Genomic DNA, 23000 nt, shown 5'->3' on the forward strand with positions numbered 1-23000 from the left:
GTGCAAGTGGTAAAGATATCCAGATTGTACTGAATTAACGACAGAAGTCGGATAGGTGCGAATAGAGATCAGCCCAATGGAAATCGGAGAGATTCCAGGAAAGGGATTTGGGCAAATCAACAGAAGAAGAAATAATGGCACATAAAATGATACCAGAAAAATGTGAAAAATAACACATTGATCACAATTAATGGTTACACATCGGAAGGAAAGATGTGTTAACGTAGAAATTAGAAGCAGTTATAGGGAGCGCAAAATAAATGGGAACATTCAGTCCTTTGAGCCTGCTCCGCCATTCAACTTGATCATGGCTGATCATCAAATTCAATATCCTGATCCCCCTTCCCCCCAGATCTCTTGATCCTTTTAGCCCCAGGAGTTATATCAAATTTCTTCTTGAAATCAGACAACATTTTAGCTTCAGCTACTTTCTGTGGTAGTGAATTCCAAATTCACCACCCTCTGGGTGAAAAAATTTCTCCTCACCTCAATTCTGAAAGATTTACCCCTTATCCTCAAACTATGACTCCTAGTTCTGGACTCCCCCACCATCGGGAACATTCTTTCTGAATCTACCCTGTCTAACCCTGTTAGAATTTTATAAGTTTCTATGAGATCCCCTCTCACTCTTCTAAACTCCACTGAATATAATCCTAACCGACTTAGTGTCTCCTCATCTGACAGACCTGCCATCCCAGGAATCAGCCTGGTAAACCTTTGCTGTACTTCCTCTATGGCAAGGACATCCTTCCTCAGATAAGGACACTAAAACTGCACAAAATACTCCAGATGTGGCCTCGCCAACGCCCTATACAATTGCAGCAATCCTCTCGTTATGAAGGCCAACATGCTATTTGCCTTCTGTGCGTTTACCTTCAGCGACTGATGCACGAGGACTCCAAGGTCTCATTGAGTATCCACCTGTCTCAATTTACACCATTCAAGTAATAATCTGTCTTCCTATTATTGCTAACAAAGTGGATAATCTCATATTTATCCACATTATACTGCATCTGCCATGCATATGCCCACACATTGAGCCTATCCAAATCATGCTGCAGCATCTCTGCATCTTCCTCACCTCTCACCCAACTTTGTGTCATTTGCAAATTTAGAGATAATACATTCAGTTCCCATTTCCAAATCATTAATATATAATACGAACAGTTGGGGTCCTAGCACAGGTCCCCGTGAAACCCCACTAGTCACTGACTGCCAATCAGAAAAAGATGCATTTATGCCAACTCTTTGCTTCCTATTTGCTAACCAGCTTTCTATCCATCTCAAGACATTACCTGCAATCCCATGTGCTTTAATTGTACATAGTCGTCTGTTATGTGAAACCTTGTTGAAAGCCTTCTGAAAGTCTAAATAAACCACACCTGCTGGTTCTCCTCGGTCAACTCTACTAGTTTACATCCTTTGATTTGATTTTGATTTGATTTATTATTATCACATGTATTAGCATACAGTGAAAAGTATTGTTTCGTGCGCGCTATATAGACAGAGCATACGGTTCATAGAGAAGGAAACGAGAAAGTGCAGAATATAGTGTTACAGTCATAGCTAGGGTATAGAGAAAGATCAACTTCATGCAAGGTAGGTCCATTCAAAAGTCTGATAGCAGCAGGGAAGAAGCTGTTCTTGAGTCAGTTGGTACGTGACCCCAGACTTTTGTATCTTTTTCCCAACAGAAGAAGGTGGAAGAGAGCATGTCCGGGGTAAGTGGGGTCCTGAATTATGCTGGCTGCTTTGCCGAGGCAGCAGGAAGTGTAGACAGAGTCAATGGATGGAAGGCTGATTTGCGTGATGGATTGAGCTACATTCATGATCTTTTGTAGTTTCTTGTGGTCTTGGGCAGAACAGGAGCCATACCAAGCTGTGATACAACCAGAAAGAATGCTCTCGATGGTGCATCTGTAAAATTTGTTGAGAGTCGTAGCTGACATGCCAAATTTCCTTAGTCTCAAAAAATTCCAATAGATTCATCAAGCATAATTCCCCTTTTGTAAATCCACGCTGACTGTCTGATTATACCATTGTCTTCCAAATGCCGAGTGATGAAATCCTTGATAATAAACTCTAGCAACTTCCCCAGTACCGACGTTGGGCTCACTGGTCTATAGTTCCCTGTTTTCTCTCGACCTCCCTTTTTGAATAGCAGGCTTACCCTCCAATCTATTCCAGGGTCCAAATAATTTTGGAAAATAACCACCAAAGGATCTACTATTTCCAGGGCTACTTCCTTCAGTACTCTGGGATGAAGATTATCAGGACCTGGAGATTTATCTACCTTCAATCCCATCAATTTCCCCAAAACCATTTCTTTACTGATGCTGATTTCCTTCAGCTCCTCACTAAAACTTGTTTCTCTCAGAACTTCGGGTATATTATTCACGTCTTCCTTTGTGAAGACTGAAGCAAGGTACGAATTTAATTGTGTTGCAGAGATCACAGCGGGTCAGACTAACTGGAAGTTATTTTCGAAAACTGGCACAGACATGATGGACTTGATTGGTCTTGTGAGCTGAATCATTAAAATACATGGATAGAAAATCAGAACATGCCAATCACAGATGCAAAACAGCCAAGCTGACATGTATGCATCAAAGAATGTCTTACCTTGAGTACAGTGCTCAATTCATGTCATCATCAAGCCTTCAGGCCACAGAGGCAGCCCAGAGCTGAAAGACTAATCCCTTGCAAAGTGTTACAGAGTATTTACATGCCAGAAATGAGTCATTCGGCCCAGCTGCTTTATAGTGATGCTTATGCTCCACATGAATCTCCTCCCAGCCCTCTTCATCTCACCCCACCAACATATCCTTCTATTCCTTTCTTCCCTCATAGATTTAGCTACCATTCCATTGAACACATAGAAGCTATTCACTTCAACTACTTGTGGGAGTGAGTTCCACATTCAAACCACTCTCAAGGTACAGGCATTTCTGCTGAATTCATCATTGTGTTTAGCAGTCCCATACTTGTGGGCCCTTGTCCTGGGCTCTCCTGCAAGTGAAGTTGAGCGGCACGGTGGCACAGTGGTTAGCACTGCTGCCTCACAGCGCCAGGGATCCAGGTTCGATTCTGGCCTCGGGTCACTCTGTCTGTGTGGAGTTTGCACTTTCTCCCCCTGTCTGCTCCGGTTTCCTCCCACAGTCCAAACATGTGTGCAGGTTCGGTCGATTGTCAGGGGCACTAGCAGGGTAAATGTGTGAGGTTACAGGAATAAGGCCAGGGTAGGATTGTGTCAGTACAGACCCGATGGGCCAAATGGCCTCCTTCTGCACTGTAGGAACTCTATGATCCTATGTATATGTCTACTGCTCTGACGAAGGGCCATCCAGACTCGAAATGCTGCCTCTATTCACTCTCTCCACAGATGATGTCAGACCTGCTGAGATTTTCCAGCATTTTCTGTTTTTGTTTCAGATTCCAGCATCCGCAGTAATTTGCTTTTATCCTCTCTGTGTCTGCTCTTTGAGACCTCTTCAGAATCTTTTCAGAGGTTTGCCTTACCGCTTCTCGACCATTTGGAGATCAGATGTCATCCTTTTTCTTGTCAGCTTGGATCTCATATGTCTCTCGTGAATTAGATTCAATTTGAATGTGAATTGATTTTCGGAGCAAACAAGCAGATGGATTAAAAGCTTGCCCTGTCCACTCTGCGCATTGGCTTTGTAACTCTGAGAAAGGAATGCTTTTTTTTAAATTCAGAGGATTTGAGTTACATGGAAAGACTGGAGAAAACTGGGCTCCTTAACCCTGAAAAGAATTGAGATAAGATCTTATAGAAGCACCATGTTGGCTGACATGATTGGGTGAATTAGCAACATTACTTGGAAACTAACTGACATTTTAGTCACCAAAGGCACAGATCGAAACGAGTAAAGGAGTAATTTGAAATACTCATTGCAGTGAACTTCTTCACACCTTGCATAATGAACACACAGGATTTTTTTAGATAGGGTTAAGGAAACTATTAGATCAATATGAAGACATCAATTTTTTTTGCCCATTTGGACTCTGAGCACATGTCTGTCAAGTGCAGTGAGATGTTGCGGAGAGACATGCGATATCAATAGTTTGACAGGACTCATTTCACTGGCAATAATGACAAACAGTGTAATTTAATGATGCATTCTAATGAGATATATATATATATATATATATATGTATATCAGCTTATTTTGAATTTGTAAAAGTATTAAGTCAAACACCTAGAATCATAGAAACCCTACAGTGCAGAAAGAGGCCATTCGACCCATCAAGTCTGCACCGACCACAATCCCACCCAGGCCCTACCCCCCTATCCCTACATATTTTACCCGCTAATCCCTCTAACCTACGCATCTCAGGACACTAAGGGGCAATTTTTAGCATGGCCAATCAACCTAGCCCGCACATCTTTGGACTGTGGGAGGAAACCGGAGCACCCGGAGGAAACCCACACAGACACGAGGAGAATGTGCAAACTCCACACAGACAGTGACCTGAGCCGGGAATCGAACCCAGGTCCTTGGAGCTGTGAAGCAGCAGTGCTAACCACTGTGCTACCATGCCGCCCTATTCACAAACTTCTTAATTAGCTGACACAAAGCAAAACGAAGTCATGTGCTTGCAACAAATTTTATCTTCTAAAAAATCAAGCTAACAATAGAAAGGTTACAGCACAGAAGGAGGCCATTCAGCCCATCTTGTCCATGCCAGTGTGAGGACATTCAGGTGCCCTTTCTAATCCCACCTTCCTGCACCTAGCCCATAGCTCTGTAGCTTACAACAGATCCAGGTACTTTTTGGAGTTTAGGGCCTCTACCTCCACCACCAACTCGGGCAGTGAATTCCAGACTGCCCACCTCCCTTTGCATAAAAAAAGTTCTTCCTCTTGTCTCCTCTATATCTTCTGCCACTTATCTTGAATCTATGTCCTCTGGTTCTAGAATTCTCCGCCAAGGGAAACATTTTTATCCTGTCCACTCTATTTCTTCCCCTCATAATTTTGTACATCTCAATCAAGTCACCCCTCAGCCTTCTTTGTTCCAAAGAAAATAACCCCAGCCTATCCAATCTCTCCTCGTAGCTACACTTTTCTATGCCTGGCAACATTCTTGTAAACCTCCTCTGGACTCTCTCCAGAGCAATTCCATCCTTCCTGTAATGTGGTGACCAGAACTGCGCACAATACTCCAGTGGTGGCCTCACCAGTGTTTTATACAGTTCCAATATTATATCCTTACTTTTATATTCCAGACCTCTACCAATGAGAGGACAACATTCCATATGCCTTCCTAACAACCTTGTCTACTTGAACTGCTGCCTTTAGGACCGATGTAGGTGTACGCCAATATCTCTCACATCATCCCCCCCTCAGAGTATATTCCCAGTTATTTGTACTCCCTAGCTCACACTTCTCTGTTAAAATCCATCTGCCACTTTACCGCCTATTCCGCCAATCCAGCGATGTTGTTTTGGAAATTATAACTATCCTCTACACAATCCACTATTCGGCCACTCTTTGTGTCATCTGTAAATTTCCCAATCGTGCACTGCACATTGATGTCCAAATTGTTAACATACAATAAATACAATCAGCAAGGGTCCCAATACCAAGCCCTGTGAAATACCACTTGAACCAACTTTCCTTTCACAAGGACATTAATCCATCCATCCCTTTGTTCCCTGTTGTTGAGCCAACTTTTGATCCAGTTTGCCACATTTAACCTGCATCCCATGGGCTTTTACTTTATTGACCAATCTGCCATGTGGGACCTGGTCAAATGTCTTGCTAAAATCCATGTACACAACATCCACTGCACTACCTTCATCAACCCTTCTTGTCACTTCCTCAAAGAATTCAATCAAGTTTGGGAGCCAGGACCTTCCTTTAGCAAATCCATGCTGACCATCTCTGATGAATCCATGTCATGTCCATTGTAGAATTAATTCAGATTTCTAAATAATCAATGGGAGATGGTGCCGAGGTATTATGACCTGACGCTTGCAGTAATGTCTATGGATCCAATGGATTTTGTTTTGGAAGTGAGGTCTTTCAGTTGATGAATCAGCCAGTGAATCCCAGTCTCTGTGGCTTTAGCAGCTCTCCCTGCCCTCAATGCAGACCGGACGGCATGGTGGCACAGTGGTTAGCACTGCTGCCTCACAGCGCCAGAAATCCAGGTTCGATCCCGGCTTGGGTCACTGCGTGGAGTTTGCACTTTCTCTCCGTATCTGTGTGGGTTTCCTCCGGGTGCTCCGGTTTCCTCCCACAGTCGAAAGATGTGCGGGTTAGGTTGATTCACCATACTAAATTGACCCTAGTATCAGGAAGATTAGCAGGGTAAACGTGTGGGGTTACGGGAGTAGGGCCTGGGTGGGATTGTGGTCAGTACAGATTCGATGGGCCAAATGGCCTCTGTCTGTACTGTAGGGATTCTAAACCGTTCCATGGACATTTTACCATAACTTTAGCCAGTCATATCCACAACTGAAAACAGTTTGGACACCTATCGGTGTTTCAGACAATTAACTGAGTTGGGGTTGGGTGCAGAACTGGAGAGAGCTACCTCCTGCAAGGTTACTTTTACTGTAAGTCAGGCTGATTCCTTACTGCAGTAATATTGAGTGAGCGATAATCATTAATTGGGGCTTGTCCATCCACATTTATTTTTGTTTGGGACAGGCAGCTGATCAGTTAATCAGCATTACTGATGACACAAATCAGCTACCTGGGAGTTAAATATTTTGATGTCTGATTAGAGTCATTTTTAAAAAAATATAAAAATCAATAGAAAAACACATGCACTGATGAGATTGAAACTGGTTATCCATAAATAATAGATTTATTAAAAGGTTTGGGATCTTACGACCTGTTGGTACAAAACGTGGGAAGAACCAAGGTTTGTAAAAACTAGATTATCTTGATTGAAAGATCAGCACTTTACAAAATGTCTGTTCTCCTAATGTTGATAAGCCCTGATCTCACATTGCAATTAAAAGTGGAAAGATTTCAAATACAATCACTTCAGCACTTTATTTCAAGAGTGAATCTTAGGTTAACATGCAGCCAGCCCAGTGTTGCATTCAGAAATACAAGGACTTACCCAGCAAATAACCAATGTCCTGAAGTAAATGGAGAAAGAATTATCTCTGTCATTTGGTAGTGATTTTCTGAGGAGCAAAGGGCAATAGTCTAAATCATGTATTTTATGGCATTTTTTGATCATTGTTGATATAGAAATAGAAAATAGGAGCAGAATTAGGCCCTTCGAATCTGCTCTACCATTCATTATGGTCGTCCAACTCAGTAACTTGTTCCCGTTTTCCCCCCTTAACCTTTGATCCCCTTTGCCTCAAAGGGAATATCTAACTCCTTCTTGAAAACATGCACACCGGAATTTTCCTGTCCTGCCCACCATGGGCGGGGGAGCGGACCATGCAAAGGTCCATTTCTCACCAACGTTTACAGATGCACCATAGAAAGCATTCTTTCTGGTTGTATCACAGCTTGGTATGGCTCCTGCTCTGCCCAAGGCCGCAAGGAACTCCAAGAGGTTGTGAATGTAGCTCAAACCAGCCTCCCATCCATTGATTCTGTCTACACTTCTCACTGCCTCAGCAAAGCAGCCAATATAATTACGGACCCCACGCGCCCCGGAACATTCTCTCTTCCACCTTCTCCCGTCGGGACAAAGATACAAAAGTCTGAGGTCACGTACCAACCAACTGAAGAACAGCTTCTTCCCTGCTGCTGTCAGACTTTTGAATGGACTTAGCTTGCATTAAGTTGATCTTTCTCTACACCCTAGCTATGACTGTAACACTACATTCTGCACTCTCTCGTTTCCTTCTCTATGAATGGTATGTTTTGTCTGTATAGCTCGTAAGAAACAATACTTTTCACTGTATGTTAATACATGTGACCATGATAAATCAAATCAAATCCGTTGATCTCAGGTGGGCTTTTCCGGTTTTGGGGTGAATGCGGCCGGAAAATCCCACCCACAATGTTTGGCCTCAACTACTTTCCATGGTGGCGAATTCCACAGGCTGACCACTCCCTCTGGGAGAAGAAATTTCTTCTCATCTCAGCCCTAAAAGGTTTACCCCGTATCCTTAGACTTTGACCCCTGGTTCTGGACTTGCCCACCATTAGGAACATCCTTCCTGCATCTACCATGTCCAGTCCCACCATCCCAGGAATCAGTCTGGTAAACCTTCTGGACACTCCCTCCATCGCAAAATAAGGAGACCAAAACTGCACACAATATTCCAGGTGTGGCCTCACCAAGGTCGTGTGTAATTGCAGCAAGACTTCCCTGCTCCTGTACTCAAATTCTTTCACTATGAAGGCCAGCATACCATTTGTCTTCACTGTTGCTGCACTTGCATGCTTACCTTCAGTGACTAGCGTACAAGGACACCACTTCCCCACTCTTTCTTAGTCTTTCTGTTTCTCATGCTCTTTTTTCTTCCCAGCTCTGCTCTCTAACTTTATCCTACTTTTTTAACTTTATTTCCTTATTTAAGTTTAAGTTTATTTATTAGTGTCACAATAGGCTTACATTAACACTGCAATGAAGTTACTGTGAAAATCCCCGAGTCGCCACACTCCACCACCTGTTTGGGTACGCCAAGGGAGAATTTAACATGGCCAATGCACCTAACCAGCACATCTTTCGGCCTGTGGGAGGAAACCGGAGCACCCGGAAGAAGCCCACGCAGACACGGGGAGAACGTGCAGACTCCGCATAGACAACAACCCAAGCCGGGAATCGAACCCAGGTCCCTGGCTCTGTGAGCCAACAATGCTAACCACTGTGCCACCATACTGCCCTTCACTTTGACTTTACTTTCCTATTGCTAGTGTTCCTTACTGAAATTGAAGGAGTTATTTCTTTTTAAATGATACACTTTTCTAGTTTAAGTGATTGAAACACTATTCCTAACAGCAGCTTCTCACTAACCAATGAACTTACCATTTTCCTGAGAGGCCGCTCCTGGTTTTTTATCAAACTCAGTCCGCCGCCCCAGTTCAGCTCCCCCTCATAGATCCTGGCTGCCTCCGCTCCCGGGAGGTATAAATAGGGAAATAATCCTGAAATACCATGTGAAACAACAAGAGGAAGAGAAACACAGGAAAACAAGGCCATTTTTTTAAAAAGCAAATAAGAAGATGCACTAAACTTATATTCACAGAGGTCTAGAGCACAAAAGACCCTTCGACCCATCGCAGCTGTGCTGGTCAAAAACATGTATCGAACCTTAGATCACATCTGCAGGACAGCATACAATTCTGTTCACCAAATCATAAACATGAGATGGGGAAGGGGAGTGAATTTTACTGTCCACCCTCCTACCCCCGCCAGTGCATTAGAGGGCGGGTGAGTCAGGTAAAATAAATGTGTTGCTAGCAACATTCGCTCCCCCCTCCCCCACCGCCCCGCACCCCCCACGTCTATCCCATTCACATCCGAGCTGTCCCGCACATTACAGTGGGTGGGTAAGGTATCACGCAGCCCTACCCATTCTCACTTAGGCCTACTGAGACCCTTAAGTTGCCAATTAAAGGTCACTTAAGAGCCCCTTTGCATGATGGGCAAAAAAAGTGACCAAACCCGCTACCTTTCCAACTCTGGGTAAAAAGGGGGAAGGAAAAGAGGCTACTTCTCTTGGAGGCGCACATTCCATGATAATGCACCTTCTTGTGCCTCCCCCAGCCTGTAGAAAATGACCAGAGAGTCAGCAGTGGCAGGATGGGCCAAATGGTCTCCTCCTTTGCTGTGCGATCCTCTGCCAGTTCGCTCCAAATGATGTCGTGAAGAAAGTTAGAATGCAGCTGAGCAACTGGTCTCCATGTGTGTGTGGCTTTCAGCCTTTGGTGATTGATTGCTCTGTCAGTGGAAGCATATCATCCCCGGTAATCTAATGGGACATGCTTAATAAATCAGAGGACAGTATTTTGTAACGGAGCGTTGTGTACAATCCCATGGATGAAGCGACTCAACACAAAAGGAAAGTAAAGTGGCTTCCTTCAGGCCAACTGCCACATTCCTCAGGCAGTCCTTTATCAAGCTGTACCTATGTTTTGCCATTCTGTTCACTTAATGGACACCTTTAACACCTTCTCAGCCTTCTGCATGCTCACTTTTACATTCCCTTTGTCTAATTCCACCACCCCTCCCTGCACTCATAGTATAAATCTCTACTGACTCTCTTTCCTCTCAGCTCTGACGAAGGGTCATCTAGACTCGAAAGGTTGGCTCTGTTCTCTCTCCACAGATGCTGTTAAACCTGCTGAGATTTTCCAGCAATTTTCTGTTTTTGTTTCAGATTCCAGCATCTGCAGTATTTTGCATTTATATTAAAGAAAGTAAAACATTAGGTTTTCTATGGGAAAGGGTATGACAATATTGGGTAGCATTGTATCACACAGCCCTTAATAATAGAATAGGTATGTCCTCCAGCAGTTTGATTTGATTTATTATTGTCACATGTCACCTCTTACTCTTCTAAATTCCTTTGAATACGGGCCAACCTTTCCTCATAAGATAACCCCTTCATCCCAGGAATCAGTTGAGTGAAACTTCTCTAATGTTTCTAATGCAATTGTATCCTTTCTTAAGTAAAGTGAACAAAACTGCCCATAGTAGTCCAGATGCAGTCTCATCAACAGCCTGTACAACAGTAGCAAACCATCCCTATTTTTATATTCTATTCCTATTGCAATAAACAACATTTCATTTGTCTTCCTAATTACTTGCTGTACCTGCAGACTAACGTTTGGTGCTTCATGTATCAGGACGCCCGGATCCCTCTATACTGCAGAGTTCTGTAATCGCTCTCTATTTAAATAATGCACTGTTTTTTAATTTTTCCTGCCAAAGTGGACAACCTCACATTTATCACATTATACACCCATCTGCCAATGTTTGCCCACTTATTTAACCTATCTATATCCCTTTGTAAACTCCTTATGTCCTTGTCGCAACTGATTCTCCAACCTATCTTGGTGTCTTCAGCAAATACAGCAATCATACATTCGGTCCCTGCATCCAAGTCGTTGATATATAAACTGTAAGTTGCATCCCAGCACTGATCCCTATGGTACTCCAGTAGTTACAGCTTGTCAACCCAAAAATGACCCATTTATCTCTACTCCCTGTTAGCTAACAAATCCTTTATCCATGTTAATATGTTGCCACTTACATCATAAACTCTTTTTTGTGTAGTAATGTTTCATGTGGCACTGTGTCAAATGCCTTTTGGAAATCCAGGTACACCACATCTACAGGTTCCCCTTTATCCACGTTGCTTGTCAGTTCCTCAGAAATACTCTAATAATTTAGTCAAACATGATTTCCCATTCACAAAGCCATGTTGACTCTGTCTGATTGCATTAAGATTCTCTAACTTAATGCAGAGAATTAACTACTCTGCCCCCCCACCCCCCAACCTTATCCCTCGCCTGAGGTGTGATGATCCTCAGGTTAAATCACCACCAATCACCTCAAAGGAGAGAACCTCTGGGACCATGGCAACTTTACTTTACTTTACTTTGGTTTTGTTATGTAGGAAATGTGGCCACCAATTTAGTGGTCCCACAAACAGCACCAAGATAAGTGCTCAGATCAACATTTCTTTAGTGATGTTGTGGAATTGGTTGATGCAAAAGTATTGGCCAGGGCATAGGGAGACCCCCCCCCCCCCTCAGCCCACCTCCCACCCAAGACTCCCTCAGTACTATGGTGAAGTGTTGGATTGAGTGTTCAAGTCCTTGGTGTGGGACTTGAACCTGCAATCTTCTAACTGGGAGATGAGACTGAGCCGGGAAGGTCACTGGCATCTGGAGAGTGTGGGTTCACTACAGACTGGGGACATGTGGTTTGGTGACTTTCCCATCTCAGCACTGTCTCTTACTAATGAAGCCCATTGATTTCTTTTTAAAAACTTGAGGCTCCCTTAAAGCACGAAGCCATATGCACTGTTTAAAATTCTGTCCGTACTTCAATATGTCTACAGACCATTAATTTAATGTAGATTTCTAATCTTTATGTATTGGTTATTTCTTTTTATGTTCACAGCTGCTGGCTGTCTCTAGAGGGAGGTCTTTTATATGCATTTGTTGGACCCGCAGCTGCTGTTGTTCTGGTAAAACAAATCTGCATGCGTTGCTGTCATCCAATACTGCAGACCCACTTAAAACTCCATTGAAATGATACAGTCATTGAATGCCTTGGTATATCATAATGTGACTGGTGTGCGTGCGTGTGTGTGTTTTCAACTACCTCAGACTAGGGGAACGTATCCTGAAACATTTGTAGGTAAAGGACATCAGGGACTGTGCCGTTGAGCACAATGGTAAGGGAGTGTACTCGACACCCTCATTGGGATCTCAGCCAGATCCAAACAGTAGCCTGCTCAAAAGAGTTGGTGTGCAGCAGGTCAGGGACAACACTGTGGTGCGGAAGTCCACTCACATGGCGCACTCACCCACCTCGCCGGCATCTGTTCCATGCCAAGTGCTTCTACAACTGACAGAAAGCACAGAGGGCGCTAAAGCTCATTTTTACGTATTGAGGAAAGACAAAGCACAGATACTTGAGGCACCCTGAAAGTTTTTGATAGATAGGGGGAATCTCTTCCCACTGGCAGGAATGACTAGGATTAAGAAATGGAAATCTTCAGGGTTCTCCTCCCCTTGACCAGGGTGCAGCCGCCTGAACAGCTGACTGACACTCCTTGTGAATTCTCATTGGAAGTACATAGCTGTGATTTTTGCACCCTTGCCATGAAAATTGTGGGCAGCAGGTCTGGCATTTCCAGATCCACACTCCCACTGTGTGCCAGGAATATCGAAAAAGGAATACCAGCTAGTCTCGGTGCCCATCGAAAACAAGGAAGTGGCTGGAGGAATGCGGTGAGGGTCCATGGCCCATGCATTTAACCTTGTTATACTGAGGGTCCTGGTGCAAAAGCTGCACAATAAAACGATGAAAGTTCACTCGTTTTTATTACCTGTGATGGGGTTCCCTGGCAGCAGGACAGGTGAGCCACACAAAACGCTGTGGACATCAGCAGGGCTGGAAGATCCCGCCACCAGCCAGTGGCGAGCCACTTCCACCGCCAAGATGCATGGTGGAGGTAGGGGGAGGGGGGGTTTGCAGAAGACCAATGTGACTAATACAAAACAAGCAGTGCAATCCGACTGCTCTTCAGCATTCCCCTCCAGCTTGTGAGGCCTGGAATTCCCATTTTAACATGAGCGACAGCGATTAGTTTACTGACAGTATCTGCACAGACCTACACATTCGTTCAAAAATAAAGAAAATGACTTTTGGGCCTAATGTTGGAAGATTCAAAGTAGAAAAGAGACTAAATAAAATGGTGGAGGTAAAAAGTGATGTACAAAATGATTATCACACTTCAGAAATTGGAATAATACTTGGACAAAATAACCTGTTATGTAGTTATTATCTTGCTGAGTGCAGGGTGTTAAATGCAACGATCATAGTTTACCTGACTTTGCCTCATTAGTGGAAAGTTGGTATCATATTGGCCCATAAATGTCACTTCAATACAATGTTATTTTTGCTATATATGTAACATGTTGCCTCATATATATGAAAAGATAAATTTCAGACTACAAATGCACTGGTGCCATCTGATAATTTATTATTTTTTAAATGCCCGACTAGCCTTTCTGACAGTCAAGTCATCTCAGCTTACCTGTGAAGAAGGGCACTTTGAGTGGGGGTCCCATTGTAGCCAGAAATTTGTCCCAGAACTGACCAAAAGGGGAGGCCACACATGTTCAAGTCAATATGGTGTGTGACTTGGGGGGAGAACTGGTGGTATTCTTGTGGCGTAGCTGCATTTATCCTTCTGGGTGGTGGAGCCTCCGGGGGTTGGGAGGTTGCAGTGATGTAAACACGTTTTGTCGGAGACTTGTTGTGGGGGCTGGAATTTGGTGCAACGTTTGCAGTTGCAGTGACAGCGAAATGTCTTGACGTTCGCCTCCATTACTCTGTGAAACTGGCGGCCATAGATGTGGAGTTAAATACAGATATCGTGAAGTTGCTGTCAATAATTCCCTGCTCCACCACAGGTGCATGTTGGAATCTTTGCTGACAGCAAACTTCAGAAATCACTGCTATGCTGAGAACCTCCTCTTTCAGGTTGCAATGTCCCTGATAAAAACTCCCCAGATAGCACGGCCCTTGTTAACAAAGTCTAACTGGGGTTTTAACAGAGTACTGTCATGACTACTGCTGAACATTCCCTCTGGCCCTGAAAAATAAACTTGATATTTTCACAATCTGGAATCACTTCATTGTGGTAAAATTCAATAGTTTTTACTTTAATTTATTTTTTAATTTGTTTATTATTATGTCCCATTTCCCCTCTGTGAAATATATAAAGACTATGTTTACCTCCTTGTTTGCTGTCTGTGGGAATTCCCCAGTATGATTGGCTACCTGCATGAAGACATTACTGTTGATGGACCCCTGGCAATCCCCTTGACCTGGCAGCAGATAGAAATTCAGGTCAGGAAAGGGGAAACCCATGGCACAGAGATTTCTAGAGCTTTGCAGGCAGCTTACTTCTGGGTCAGCCCCGAGTGCCATTACTGCAAAATTCAGGCCATTATGAGTTCAGTCTGTGATCAAGCAGTTCAGGAGCACTATCAATACAAGGGGTGTGCTGGATAGAGACTACCTTTTCTGGGCAATTAGGGATGGGAATTCAGTATTTTGCCAGAATTGCTCACACACCCGAGAACCAAAGAGCAAGGAAGAAAAATGGGTAAGAAATTGAAACTTTAAATACAGAATTGAACGCTTCACATCCCTAATCTCTCAGCTGATGCTGAGTGTGAACAGTTAGAAACAGTGGCGGGTGAGCTGGTAACATAGTGGCACTGTCATGGACTACTAATCCAGAGGACCAGTCTAATCCTGTGGGATCACGGGTTCAAATCCCGCCACGGCAGCTAGTGGAATTTAAATTTGATTGATAAATCTGGAATGTAAAGCTAGTCTTAGTAATGCTGGGCATGAAATTATCGTAATGATGATCATGGAACTATCATTGATTGTAGTAAAGAAAAAGCCCATCTGGTTCATTAATGTCCTATAGAGAAGGAAAGCTGCCACCCTTATCTGGCCTGGCCTGCTTGTGACTCTAAACCCACAGCAATGTGATTGACTCTTAATTGTCCTCCGAAATGGCCAAGCAAACCACTCGGGTCAAGGGGCAATTAGGGATGGGCAACAAATGCATGGTGGCACGGTGGTTAGCACTGCTGCCTCACAGCACCAGGGATCTGGGTTTGATTCCCAGCTGGAGTCAATGTCTGTGTGGAGTCAGCACGTTCTCCCCATGTCTGCGTGGGTTTCCTCCGGGTGCTCCGGTTTCCTCCCAAAGCCTGAAAGTCCGTGCAGGCTAGGTGCATTGGCCATGCTAAATTCTCCCTCAGTGTACCCGAACACATGCCAGAGTGTGGCGACTCGGGGATTTTCACAGTAACTTCATTGCAGTGTTAATGTAAGCCTACTTGTGACACTAATAAATAAGCTGTAAAATGCTGGCCCAGCCTGTTGACACCCACATCCCAAGAAAGAGTAAAGTAAATCACTGTTCCATGCACGCCAGACGGCCTTGTTGGTGGAGAGTGGAAGCCACAAAGTGCCTCTGCAGGGTGTAGATGGCGATAATAACAACTGTACTGAGTTAACATCTGAGAAGAGACAGGCGTTGAGGTCTGTGCAGAATCAATGATCGGCGTTTGTTGTCCATTCAACATTAAGATGACAAAAAGCATTTCTTCTTCCACAGGTCAACATGGTGATCGGCATTTTAGTTTTTAATAAACTGGTGTCGAGGGACGGAATCCTAGATAAAAAGCTAAAACATAGAGGAGGGTAGGTGGTGAATGCTGAAACATTCATTGTACTTTCCAAGCTCACGCCGAATGCTGCTCCATCGCACGGTAAAAGAAAACGATGCCCTGCGTTAAATAGCTATTGCATGCCATTAAGTTAAACGTGTTAACACTGAGCCAGATTCTGCATGGCTTTCTTAGTAGTGTGGTGTAATGTAATTATCATGTTTACCGTGGAGAATTCTTACTCTTATTTTCTTTTTAACTTCCTGAGGGTGCCGAATACTTTTATTTTAAAGCTGCAATTTCTCTCTTCCTTTTTTTTGTTGGATTTTTTATTTGGTTCCAGTCAGATGAGTGAGCCCCATAGCGGCCTGACGCTCAAATGTTCCAAGTGCGGAGTTGTTTCAACGACAGCCTTATCAGCCACCACTGCCAGTAATGCCATGTTAGTCTCAAGCATTTTAAATCTGTATCTATATATGAATATATGTCGATAAATACGTTAAAATACTTTATAAATATAAACTGCCCGCAAAACAAATGATTTTGGTAATCATAACTTCTTTCTTTATGGAGATACATGAAACTTCTAATTTCAAATGACTATTGAGAAGGTGATAGATGTAAAACGTGGTGTCTGTAGAGATAGCTTAAATATAAATGCCATTAAAGTATGGACTGACGTCTTAGGACAAAATGCAGATTTAACTTTTACTACCTTAAAAGTATGTAATTAAACTTCACTCTTAAGCTTTTTGAAACGTCCCCCTCACCTACATCCCACCAGACCTGACCACTTTTCTCTTTGCGTGCAGGGCGTCGCTGTGGAGTTCCTGTGTGGTGCTGCCCCTCCTCGCTCTGACCTGGATGTCGGCGGTCCTGGCGATGACCGACAAACGCTCCATCTTGTTTCAGATCCTGTTTGCCGTCTTTGACTCGCTGCAGGGATTCGTCATTGTCATGGTGCACTGCGTCCTGAGGAGAGAGGTGAGCGATCAGGAGGAGCTGCCTCCCCCCTCCCCCCATCCCCCCGTGCACTGACCCCGTATAGTCAAGCTGCCACACTGGCTGACAGGAAGTCAGAGGTGTTACATAACACACACTCACGGCAAAGACCAACTGGTCAGTGAAGCCTGCTCCACTCTGTGACAGTTGGGCCTCGCGGCTAAAGACATCATAGAATCATACAGCGCAGTACAGGCCCATCCAGTCCACACCCACACATTAGAAACACCTGAACATCCACCTAATCGCATCTGCCAGCACTTGGCCCATAGCCCTGAATGTTGTGACCTGCCAAGAGCTCATCCAGATACTTTTTTAAGGATGTGAGGCAACCCGCCTCTACCACCCTCCCAGGCAGTGCTTTCCAGACCACCACCACCCTCTGGGTAAAAACATTTTCCCTCACATCCCCCCCTAAACCTCCTGCCCCTCACCTTGAACCGATGTCCCCTTGTGACTGACCCTTCAACGAAGGGGAATAGTTTCTCCTTTATCCACTCTGTTCATGTCTCTCATAATCATGTACCTAGGCCAGAATTTTACTGTCTCGACCGGCACGGGAAACGGAGCAGGTGAGGAGGGGACCATAGAAAGATCTGTCGACCACAGGCGGGATTTTACGGTTTCAGGACAAGTGAAATGCCACCCCTCCTCTCCCCCTCCGCACATCCCCCCTCATAACCAGCACTGCAGCCATGGACCTCCCCCTGGATTGTGATCTTTTGAATTCTTCACCACAGATGGTTGTGGATGCAAAGATGTTTAAAGTTTATTTATTAGTGTCAGAAGTAGACTTACATTAGCACTGCAATGGAGTCACTATGAAAATCCCCTAGTCGCCACACTCCGGCGCCTGTTCGGGTACACTGAGGGAAAACTTAGCTTCTCGGCTTGGGTCACTGTCTGTGTGGAGTCTGCACATTCTCCCCGTGTCTGCGTGGGCTTTCTCCTAAGTGCTCCGGTTTCCTCCCACAGTCTGAAAGACGTGTTGGTTAGGTGCATGGGCCATGCTAAATTCTCCCTCAGTGTACCCAAACAGGTGCCGGAGAGTGGCAACTAGGAGATTTTCACAGTAAATTCATTGCAGTGTTAATGTAAGCCTACTTGTGACACTAATAAATAAATATTTTGTACTATCTGTTTTGATAGCTGCAAAATAATTTAAAAATGTGTCCTACTGTAAAATTGGACCAAGTCATAAATGCCTCCATGATCAGTTTAATGATTTACCTATTGGTTTCTTCCTGTTCAATAGGTACAAGATGCTGTTCGATGCCGCCTGCGGAACTGCCAGGATCCAATAGCCGGAGATACAGCTAGTACTTTTCCAAATGGTCATGCTCGGATCATGGTTAGCATTTATTTCTTTATTCTCTTGCTGGAACCAGACCTAATCTGCAGGTTGGACACCTGGTTCACTCCCCTTTGAATATCACACTCCATTGTCGCCAACGCAAACCCTGCTCTGTTCTCACCTAATGAGTTTGGTTAAAATCAGGCCTTTATTATTGTTATCTACATGTAATAGAGCACAGTTGAGACCTTTGGGTTGTCCAGCCCTTTCAGAGCACGCCATAGAATCTTTACAGTGCAGAAGGAGGCCATTCGGCCCATTGGCTCTGCACCGACTCTCCAAAAGAGCATACCACGCAGGCCCATCCGCCTTGCCCTATCCCTGTAACCCTGCGCATTTACCATAGCCAATCCACATAATGTGCACGTCTTTGGAGTGTGGAAGGAAATCGGAGCACTTGGATGAAACCCATGTAGACATGGGGAGAATGTGCAAACTCCATATAGACAGTTACCAGAGGCTAGAATTGAACCTGGTTCCCTGGCACTGTGCGGCAGCAGTGCCAACCACTGTGCCGCCGTGCTGTACATTTACAACCAAGTCATGGGAGTGATGCCATGATTTGGTTAGAAATGCAACCAACTAGAGCATTAACACCATGAAATTGATCCTTATTATAGATTAGGCATAAGATATTTTACCCACTCTATGCAAACTCTAGAATATAGTGAACATTATGTTTCCCCCAAGGCTGGAATCGAACCCGGGTCCCTTATGAAGGAGCAGTGCTAACTGTGCCACTGTGCAGCCCATTCTCACAGTACATTTGACAAGCAGAGTGCAAGGGAGCAGGAGATCTGAAAATTGCCTGGAGCAAGTTGAGATCCTGATGTGTGTTTGTGTCAGAAGAATTACTGATCTAAGCCTTCAAAGGACACCTCATTTCGCAAGGGAAAATAGTCCAGTTAATCATTTCACTCCAAGAAATTGTATTTGAAAAAATATCTTGGGCCATATTTTGCAGTAACAGGGTAAGCGATCATGTCTGCTATTAAGTTAGATCTTCAGCTCCAAGTATTTTGCCCATTATGTTGCTGGATGTGTGATCTGATAACTGAGGGCATCTGGGACCTGGACAACCAGACAAGCAATACGGTATCTCCTTAAAAGATCAGAGTAAAGGAATGAAAATTAAACATTGCAAGGAAGGTGAGTTAAAGAGAGCGAATGTAATCAGGTACTGAAGGAGGAATAAAGTGAGATGAAGGAAAGATTGCATTAAAAAAGGAAAAGAAAGATAGAAATGAAAAGTAAGAAACAAAAGTAAATTCATATTTTGCACCAATACAAAAGCAAATTAATGTGAATCGAAAACAGAAAAGGCAACAAATACTCAGCAGTTCAGAGAGCACCTGTGGAGATAGAAATGGACACCAGGATTCTCCGATCTCTCACACCCCGCCACCCCCGCCAGAGAGAGTGGAGAATGTGGCACTCAGTCAAATCTCCATTCACTGCAGCGGGACTGGAGAATCCCAGCTGCGGGCGAGGTCGGAGAATTACGGACCAGAGTTGCCATTTCAGAACGATGACTTTTTGTTGGAATTTGACCTGAAATGTTATCTCAGAAGAAAGGTGGCCTTTAACCTGGCAGTTTTTGGGTGGCCAGTGCTTTTGGACGAAAGGTGGAACTTCCCCTGTGATGTTGCCAGGAGACAGCTGGTTGGCAGCCAATTAAGGATGGTGGGCGGGCCTTCCACACTGGTGGATCAGTGGCCAGCATCACGGTGGCACGGTGGTTAGCATTGTTGCCTCATAGCGCCAGGGACCCGGGTTTGATTCCCGGCTAGGGTGTGGAGTCTGCACATTCTCCCTGTGTCTGCATGGGTTTCCTCCGGGTGTTCCAGTTTCCTCCCATAGTTCATAAGATGCGTTGTTAGGTGCATTGGCCGTGCCAGATTCTACCTCAGTATAACTGAACAGACGTTGGAATGTACAACTTAGGTGAGGAGGAATTTCTTCACCCAGAGAATGGTGAATGTGTGGAATTCACTACCACAGAATGTAGTTGAGGCCAAAACATTGTCTGATTTCAAGAAGAAATTAAGATATCGCTCTTGGGGCTAAAGAGATCAGGGGAGATGGGAGGAAGGTGGGCAGGGGAGGGGGAGGGGGAGACAGGATATTGAATTCGATGATCACCCATGATCAAAGTGAATGGCGGAGCAGGCTCGAAGGGCTGAATGGCCTACTCCTGCTTCTAGTTTCTATGTTTATGTTTCTATAACCAGTGGATTTTGACAGTAACTTCACAGTGTTAATGTAAGCCTACTTGTGACACCAATAAATAAGCTTAAAAAAAACTCAGCAGCACCACCGAGGGAGGTGGTGTTATTGTATAAATGAATGTTCAGGATATAGAGCTGGGCGAGGGGTGCAGCGATTGGATCATTACCACACTTGGGACCCATATAAAGAGACACATGCTGATATTGGTGTGAGTTGTAGACTTGTGAGCTACACATTTGAAATGTTTCACTTTGTGAATGAATGTAGAGCAAAGATTGTCTCCTTCTCTGCTCCTTCACCGTCTGGCTGGTCGCTGCTCAGGCAGCAAGCAGAATGCAAAGGTGCCTCCATTTTGATGTGCCCTTAGGAGGGTGAGCATGAGATAGCCACATGAACGGAGTGGGAATGGAGGGATACAAAAGAATGGTCTAGTTTGGACCAGGGAGCGGCGCGGGCTTGGAGGGCCGAAGGGCCTGTTCCTGTGCTGTATTGTTCTTTGTTGTAGATTGTTACGTGGGTCAGATGGGTTGGGCCTGGAGAACAGAAGGGAGAAGCCTCCGGCAACGGCGTTGGGGGCCACGGGGTAAGCATTAACTGCTGGTAGCCACTTCCTTGAACCATGGGGCTCCGGTCCCCTCTCCCCCCATACCCCTCCAGCTAGCCACTGAGAGGCTGGTTTCATGCTGCTACTGGTCTCCCCCCACAGCAGGAGGCTGCTCTACCACCCGCATGACGCCAGTGACTTGAGAAAAGTGCCCTGAATTGGGCAATTAATCACTTAAGTTGGCTGCCTGTCCCTATGCAGGCTCCCTGGCATTTTATAGTTTCCTTCCTGTGACCTAGTGGTCTAGGTCACTGAACTGGTAAACCACAAACCTGGAGCAATGCTTTGGGGTCCTTGGCTCAAATCCCACCACAGTAGATGGTAAAACTGACCTGTGACAGGTTGGGTGAGCTGCAAAATATCTATAGTCCCCCTCCACCCATAGCCCCACCACCGGGGAGCCAGTAATGTCTCCCTCTGTTTTTCTCTCCACAATCTGTTTTTCTTTATGTTATCTTTTGAAATTGGTTGAGGGATTTATATGGGCAAGGACAATCTGAGAACACTACATACAGGGCAGTCTTTTGTTAGCGTTAACTCACAGCAGTTAATGGTAGGAACTGTTACAGTCTTAAACTTCCCTTCTATTTGATGTGCCGGGCTCTCGGAGTGATTTAAAATTGGAATGCTCGCTGTAAAGCGGGTCGCCAGAAGGAATTCTCCAAACTGCATTGCACACTGCATGAAAGTTGACATGCAGAATTCATTGAGAGAATCGTGCTTTATACTGTTGCTGATGCTGCACAGAGTACTTCATTGGGTTCCTGAGTTGTGACATTCAGTAGCGAGGAGGCAGGCAGCTTGTCCAGTCTGTCTGTCGAAGATGCTGAATCACTGGAAGTTCTGCTTGTGGCCCAATCCATCCTGTCCTGATCTCAGATACCAGCTCCACCTATACAATGGGGACACACTTTAAGAATCTACTGATGACCATGAAACCATTGTCAATTGTTGGAAACACCCATCTGTTCACTAATGTCCTTTGGGAAGGAAACACTTCATCTCCTCGGCAGAATGGAAATACAGAAACCGGACTGTCAAAGTCCAACCCCAGGCAAGAACACAAAATAATACCAGCGAATTAATCGGCCTGTGAAAGAGGAAAAAGGATGTTTGCATTTGTGGGACATGAGCATCTCTGGTTGGCCAGCATTTGTGGCCCATCCCTCGTTGTCTGAGTTCAGTTGAGAGTCAACCACATTGCTGTGGCTCTGGAGTCACATGTAGGTCAGACCAGGTAAGGACGGCAGATTTCCTTCCCTAAAGGACAGTAGTGACCCAGATGGATTTTTTTCGATAATCGACAATGGTTTCATGGTCATTAGTAGATTCTTAATTCCAGATTTTAAAAAAAATCAAATTCAAATTCCAACTACTGCCATGGCAGGATTTGAACCCAGATCCCCAGAACATTAGCTGAGTTTCTGGATTAATAGTCTAGTGATAATACCACTGGGCCATCACGTGAGGCAGTGATGTAGTCAAACCATCCTCGGAATATGACCCGTTACTAATGACAGCTCTTTGCTTTCTCCCTTCTCCTCCCAATACCCAGTGAGCCCCCCAGAATGTTTTGTTTTTGGTTCAGATTTCCATTTGGAAAAGCTGGAAAGAGGAGGGAAAGTTGGGATTGTTTTCCTTCCAGCAAAAAGGATGGGGGAGATTGAATAGAGGTGGTCAAAATTGTGAACCGTGAGTGAGGAGAGCCAGTTTCCCATGGCAAGAGGGCTGGTAACCAGAGGACACTGATTGGAGATGGTTGGGAAAAGAACCGGAAGTGAGATGACAACAATTTCACAAGACAATTTGCTACGATCTGGAATGCACTGTCTGAGATAGCAGTGAGAGCAGAATCAATAGTAACTTTCTAAAGGACGTTAGATTAATTCATGAAGGGAAAACACTTCGGAGGAAGTTTAAGTTTA

General features: G+C 44.6%; 1 protein-coding gene across 1 annotated transcript in view; it reads left to right on the forward strand.

Annotated features, from left to right (window-relative positions):
* adgrb3 (adhesion G protein-coupled receptor B3) overlaps positions 1 to 23000 on the forward strand; it is an 840122-nt gene that overhangs the window by 762860 nt on the left and 54262 nt on the right. Inside the window, exons 23-27 of the mRNA XM_078213595.1 lie at positions 12081 to 12147; positions 15835 to 15920; positions 16230 to 16328; positions 16699 to 16870; positions 18144 to 18239. Of these exons, the coding sequence (XP_078069721.1) occupies positions 12081 to 12147; positions 15835 to 15920; positions 16230 to 16328; positions 16699 to 16870; positions 18144 to 18239 (520 nt within the window). The remainder of the gene's footprint in view (positions 1 to 12080; positions 12148 to 15834; positions 15921 to 16229; positions 16329 to 16698; positions 16871 to 18143; positions 18240 to 23000) is intronic.

The sequence above is a fragment of the Mustelus asterias genome, chromosome 5, assembly GCF_964213995.1.
Source record: "Mustelus asterias chromosome 5, sMusAst1.hap1.1, whole genome shotgun sequence".
NCBI classification, from domain to species: domain Eukaryota; kingdom Metazoa; phylum Chordata; class Chondrichthyes; order Carcharhiniformes; family Triakidae; genus Mustelus; species Mustelus asterias.